The sequence below is a fragment of the Octodon degus genome, unplaced genomic scaffold (assembly GCF_000260255.1).
Source record: "Octodon degus isolate 3935 unplaced genomic scaffold, OctDeg1.0 scaffold00050, whole genome shotgun sequence".
Taxonomy (NCBI): Eukaryota; Metazoa; Chordata; class Mammalia; order Rodentia; family Octodontidae; genus Octodon; species Octodon degus.
The window spans coordinates 11,764,030-11,770,427 of NW_004524626.1; the positions used below are offsets into that span (position 1 = coordinate 11,764,030).

The following is a 6,398-nucleotide window of genomic DNA, read 5'->3' on the forward strand; positions in this document are numbered from 1 at the left end:
TGTGGTGCTGGGGGATTGAACTGCAGTCCCTGTGCTTTGCTAAGCTTGTTCTAAGTAGGTGCTTTAGACCACTGAGCCATCTCACCAGCCCCTGGCTGTGTTTTGAGGACATCAGGGACATGGTGACCTAATCTGTAGATACAGGCAGGTGCTTAGCAGGTAGACAAGGTAGTCTCAGAAGGGAGAGATGAGGAAGAGTAGGTTTTGGGGTGTCTGGTGCAGTTCCCATGCAGACTGTCCTTCTGTTCTGTGCGCACCCCACTCCCTGCAGACGGCCGACCGCCAGTACATGGAAGGCTTCAACGATGAGCTGGAGGCCTTCAAGGAGCGTGTGCGCGGCCGTGCCAAGCTTCGCATCGAGAAGGCCATGAAGGAATACGAGGAGGAGGAGCGCAAGAAGCGGCTAGGCCCTGGTGGCCTGGACCCTGTCGAGGTCTATGAGTCCCTGCCTGAGGTGCGGCCCTGGCCCCGGCCCTGACCCCAGCAGGGGTGGCAGGTGGACAGTGAGCAGCCTGGCTTCCAGGGACTGGCCTGACCCTGCCCTCTGCACCCCCAGGAGCTACAGAAGTGTTTTGATGTGAAAGACGTGCAGATGCTACAGGATGCTATCAGCAAGATGGACCCTACCGTGAGTACAGCCATATCCGCCACTCTGGTCCTGATGGGCTGGGCCAGCCCTGGGGGGGTGGCAGAAGGCTTTTGTCGGGAGTGGGGGAGTCCTGAGAATTGATGAGGCCGGACTGCCTCCACTGAGCTACATCTTTGGCCTGTGTGTGTGTGTGTGTGTGTGTGTGTCTTTGTGTCTTTGAGATGGTCTCCCTACGTAGTTCAGGCTGGCCTTGAAAGGCACACTTTGTAGCCTAGGCTAGGCTTAAACTTGCTGTGATCCTCCTTCGGCCTCCCGAGTGCTGGGATCACAGGAGTGCGCCTTTATGCCCAGCTTCAGGTATCTTTTAAGCAAGGTTTCACTGAGTTGCTGAGTTGCCCGGTGTGGCCTTGAACTTGCATTCCTCCTCCAGCTTCCTCACATGCTGGAATTACAGGTATGTGCCACCATGCCAGGGTACAAGTGAATTTTTTTTTTTTTTTTTTTTGGTACAGGGGATCAAACTCAGGACCTTGTGCTTACCAGGCCAGTGCTTGTTGCCAGTGAGCTATCTCCTTAGCCAATTGAGTCTTTTTTTTTTTTTTTTTACCAATTGAATCTTAATAGGCACAGCCTGTAACCCCAGCATTCTGGGGGACTCCAAGTTCAAGGCCAGCTTAACTGCGCAGGAGACCCTATCTCAAACAAATAGAACCCAAAAGAAATGGCTTTGATTTAAGCCTAGTCCTGTTGTCCGGCTTTCCGTTTGGCCACACCGATGTTCTCATCCGTGAAATGGGTCTCCAAGTGGGCATGGGCAGGTGGCCTTAGTGGGTAGTGGCCAGAGGCTCCAAGAAACTTCAGTAGGATAAATAGCATCTAGCCCAGGGTCTGCACCTGGAAGGCTGCCCTCTTGTTTTTATAAATAAAGCTTTATTGGGATGCAGCTGCACTTGTATATGCCGTTTCCAGTCCATTTCACAGAAGGGCCACGGAAGCAAGGACTAGTGAGCTGAAGCTGTGCAGCAGCCATGTGTACGGCTCACAGAGCCAGACGTCACTCCTCCATGTGATGAAGTTTGCTGGGGTATAGCTGGTGACAGGCTTCCCTGTTGGCGAGGCCCTGGGTGTGGTGGCACATGCCTAGAATCCCAGCCCTCCTGGAGACTGAGGCATGAGGATTTCAAGTTCCAGCTTTGCCTGGGCTTCTCCATCTCAGTAGAAAGTTTCAAGCTGGGCACGTGTCACACGCCTGTAATCCCAGTGCTGGGGAGGCTGAGGCAGAAGGATTGTTGCAAGTTTGAGCCCAGCGTGGGCCAAACAGCAGCCTGAACTATACAGCAAGATAGTTTTGACCTTGGAGTTGCGGTTTGAGTTGTGCTTGGCATGCCCAAGGTTCTGGGTTCCTTTCTAGCACCATTCTGTAAATGACCTGGCCACACCAGAAGAGGCCAGTACCCATGAGCTGGTCCCTACAGGGTGACCAGCCGGACATGTCCTCCACTGTGGACACTTCTGGTCACCTCTGATGGGTAGACCGAGAAGGGTTGAGGGTTACGGGACAGCCGGGCTACCTGGCAGTGGCATCCCCACCTCACCACCCACCCTTGTCCCCACAGGACGCGAAGTACCACATGCAGCGGTGCATCGACTCGGGGCTCTGGGTCCCCAATTCCAAGGCCAGTGAACCTAAGGAGGGGGAGGAGGCTGGTCCTGGGGACCCATTGCTGGAAGCTGTCCCCAAGCCAGTTGCCGAGAAGGATGGCAGCGCCTGACCCGCTGGCCTCTACTCACTGGCCTGCAGACGTCTGCACGTCCCTGTCCAGAAACATGAAATAGACACCTTCTCCCCAGCCTGCCTTCCTCCACTCGCTGCGGCCCCGGCCGGGCGCCCTCCCAGCCCGTGCCTCCTTGGTCCCCGCTCCCGCACTCCTCCGTCTCTGCTTCACGTCGAGTCGAGGGGTTCACTGCCTGCAGCCCCCATCAGCGTTATGCCAAAGGCCCCGGGGGTCCAGAGAGGGGCAGAGATTCTAGGCCTGTCCCCTGGGATGGAGAGGGTCCTCTGCTGGGGACCAGTCACCTAGGGTCACTGGATCGCCAGTTGTCAGTATCCTCTGCTGTCAAGGCTTTTGTTTGGGAAATAGCCACGATCCTCTTAATAAAAGGTTTCTGATGCTCTCTGGGGGGCCCGGCCATTCTCAGCAGCCACAGGGGTAATGGGGAGAGTGTTGGGGACAGGGACAACCCAGGCTTTGCCTTCCACCTGTTCTGGAGGTACCATTCCATCAGAAACCCTCTGGACCCTCCCTGGTCTGGTACGTGCCAACCATCCCAGCATTCCGGGAGGCTGAGGCAGGAGGGTTACAGGTTTGCATCCAGCCTGGGTAGTTTAGTGAGAAACAATCTCAGGAAATTGAAAGGGGGCCAGGGGTGTAGCTCCGTGTGCAGGTGCTGGGTTCAGTACTTGGCACTGTTCTGAGGGTGAACTGGGTACCATGACTGCCCCGTAATCGTTTCCACTTTGGAGACTGAGGCAGGACGATCCAAATTTTAAGGTTTGTTTGTGTAGTTTAGCCAGATAACTATTCTCAGAAAGGGTCTCGAGGTGGTGGGACGTACTTGTAAAACCAGCACATAGAGGTTGCGGCAGGAGGAGGCTCACCCTAAGCCTGGGACCATCCTGGGGCATATCACGTGATCAAAGAAGAAGGGGCTGGGAATGTGGCTGTGCAGTAGAGTACCTGCCCAGGGTAAGAAATATTCTGGGTTCCATCTCCAGCACTAGGGGCGGGGAGATGGCTCAGAATAAGCGCTTCCTTGGCAAGCGCAAAGGCCTGAGTTCAATCCTCTCCAGCGCTGCAACTAACACCAGCCCAGGATGTCAGGCAGCCGGCAACCGGCAACGCAGTGGGGGCTACCTGTTCCTGTCTAGGGACTCCCCAACACTACCCAGCCTGCCTCACCTGACCCGGTCCATTGTCACCTTCCCTATCCTGCGGGTGCCACCAGGGCTCGAACATCGCCTTTGTTCTGCCGTGTCCGTTTTCCATAGCAACGGTGGAGGCCAGTCGCTACCGTGCTGTGCGCTCGTGCCGCCACCAGGGGGCAACCGCGAGCTGCAAATCCGGTGAAGCCTAAGGTTTTACCTAGCGAAGGGACAACTGCAAGTGGAGGGGCTGCTTTGTTTTATTTCGGCCCATCTTTACCTGGTCATCCACGTGCCTTCCTCCTTAGCCCCTTCAATCCACAAAGGTGGTCTTCTCAGGAGACTGAGGCAGGAGGATTCTACATTTCAGGGCTTCTTGGGCAAATGACTGAATCCGTTTCAAAACTAGAAGGATTGGGAGTCTAGCTTGGTGATAGAGCATGCATGGATGCAGTCCCCTGTCTGAAAAATAAATTTTTTTTTTTTGGTACTGGGGATCAAACTCGGGACCTTATACTTGGCAGGCAGGTATGTATGCTGCTGAACTATCGCCCCAGCCTTTTTATTTTGGGAGTCAGGGTCTCCCTGTGTAGCTCAGGCTGCCTTTGAGTTCACTACTATCTTAACCTGGTGCCACCAAAAGAAAAATTTCTTAGCTGGGCATGGTGGTGAACACCCAAGCACATAGGCTGAGGCAGGAAGATCTCTTGAATTCAAGGCCAATCTGGGCTACATAGTTCAAGGCCAGCCAGAACTACATAGCAAGACTGTCTCAGAGAGGGCCAGGGAATGTAGCTTAGCGGCCTAGCAACTGCCACTAAACAAAAAGAGATCTACATGTAGTGGAAACTATAGCCAAGAAATGTTAACAAAATTGTGCTGCTTCTACGCCTGGGTCCATCCTAAGCTGTTCATTTGTTGCATTTTGTAGTACTGGGAATTAAGCCCAAGGTTTTCTTTTTCTCTTTCTTTTTTTTTTTTTTTTTCATGGAGCTGGGGATTGAACTCAGGACCCTGCACTTGCCAGGCAAGAGCTTATTCTACCGAGCTATCTCCCTGGCCCCCTTCTCCTTTTTTAAATGGAGCAAATTTACTTTTCACTCTGTACTTGGTATGTGTCTTAATTCTGAAGCCCAGGCCCCCTCTGCTGCGGGACTGTGGACAGCCGTGCTTCACGGTGGAGAACACACGGGGCATGGTTCAGGGACTGCCTGGGTTCTCTGGGGCAGAGCTGGGATTTGAATTTGGGCCTTAGTGCCCACCTTGATGGCTATCACTGGTTACTGATGTGCCATCAGGGCGCAGGGTTTGGGGCCCAGGTACACCACCTCCCTAGAGTCCCACCTGCTGCCCCATCTCTCACCTCCCTTCGGGGGCGGGGGGCTGTCTGTTTTCCGAACTGCCATTCAAGGAAGGCAAAGGAGTGGGGCTTTAGTCTTTAATTGGCCCATTCTGGTTTTTCCCAGGCGCGTGGGACTTGGGGAAGCCCCACGGTGGAGCTGGGCGTGGTGTGGGAGCTCAGGGGAATCCCCAACTGGCTGGGCTTCCTGGAAAGTGGCCACTGGCCTCGCTTGGCCAAGACTGTACCCATCTATCTGCACAAGGAAAGTCCCTCGCTGGGGAAGCCCCTGGGGTCTGGGCAAACCCTGGTCACTCACAGGTCTGGGGCCTCCGTGGTGGTTCTGGCAGCTCTGAGATGTTCTAGAAGGACCAAAGCCTTAGGAACAGCACGAGCCTTGCCAGTGACCTCCAGGCTCTGCTTCATCATCAGGTCCCACTTTGAAAGAACTGGATCGCCTGCTGTGGTGGCGCACCCCTGTCATCTCAGCACTTGGGAGGCTGAGGCAGGAGGATGACTTCAAGTTCCAGCCAGCGAGAGCCAGAGAGCAAGACCTTGTCTCAAATGAACAAACAAAGCAAAACAAAACAGGAAAAAGAAAAAGAACTTGAGGTAGCTGAGAAAAGGCTAAACAGCCCTTGGCCCTGCCTCCTGGCTGGGAAAGTGACAACTATTGTTTATTATTGTTCCTGGGATTATTATCATTGTTATTAGTAATCACCCCATCAGACATTTCCTGCCACTTCCTTTTTGGGGGTGTGAATGCCAGTTCCTAGGTCCCCTGAGTACTCATAGCCAAGAATTGAAAAGCCACAGAGGCCCCACTGTGAGGAATCTGGCAGCCTCAGCTTCCTGCCCCTGGACTGCTGCTGGCAGAGGCGACAACAGAAGAGGAAGCTGAGGCAGGAAGCCCACGACCAGACCTTTGACAGCAGCCTCTTAGGATTGCAGCCTCTGGCTCCTAGACTGTCGCAGCCCAGCCCTTTCTCTGTCCCTAGACTGGCTTGGGGGTGGGGGGCACGCTAGGGAGCCCCTCCCTCAGGTCCCTGTGGCGCAGATATCATGGACCGGAAGTCAGGCATTGGGACTGACCCTCAGAGAAACTTCTAGTGAGATGGTGAGGTCATGGTTAGAGTGAAGCAGAACGTGGAGCCAACGGGACAGGGAGGTAAGATCTGCTGACTCAAAATGAAAAGCTGAAAGTGGCAGAGAGGTTTATTTATTTATGAATTTATTTTTTGTTCTGAAAGCTTGGTTTCATTTAAAAACATTAAAAAGCTTTCAAATTGTCGGTGCTTGAGATGTATTTGGGACGAGGGCTCTAGGGACCAACGTTGCTTTTTTGAGGCTCAGTGTCTTCCCCTGAGAAATGGAGAGAACAGCAGCGCGGCACAGATGGCTGATTCCAGAACCAACGGGCAAAGCACTTCCAAAGCCCTCTTGGCACATGGCAAAGGCCTGCAATTCTAGAAGGCGCCCAACTCAGATGGGCGGAATTGCCCAAGTGCTGTCCTGCCGGCCAGGGGGCATCGGAGGACTAGGCTGCA

General features: G+C 54.0%; 1 protein-coding gene across 1 annotated transcript in view; it reads left to right on the top strand.

The window, feature by feature from the left end:
- Positions 1 to 2,764, top strand: part of Cdc37 (cell division cycle 37) — a 9,756-nt gene extending 6,992 nt beyond the window's left edge. Inside the window, exons 6-8 of the mRNA XM_004632843.2 lie at positions 272 to 454; positions 557 to 628; positions 2,206 to 2,764. Of these exons, the coding sequence (XP_004632900.1) occupies positions 272 to 454; positions 557 to 628; positions 2,206 to 2,361 (411 nt within the window). The 3' untranslated portion in view covers positions 2,362 to 2,764. The remainder of the gene's footprint in view (positions 1 to 271; positions 455 to 556; positions 629 to 2,205) is intronic.
- Positions 2,765 to 6,398: the final 3,634 nt, after the last annotated feature.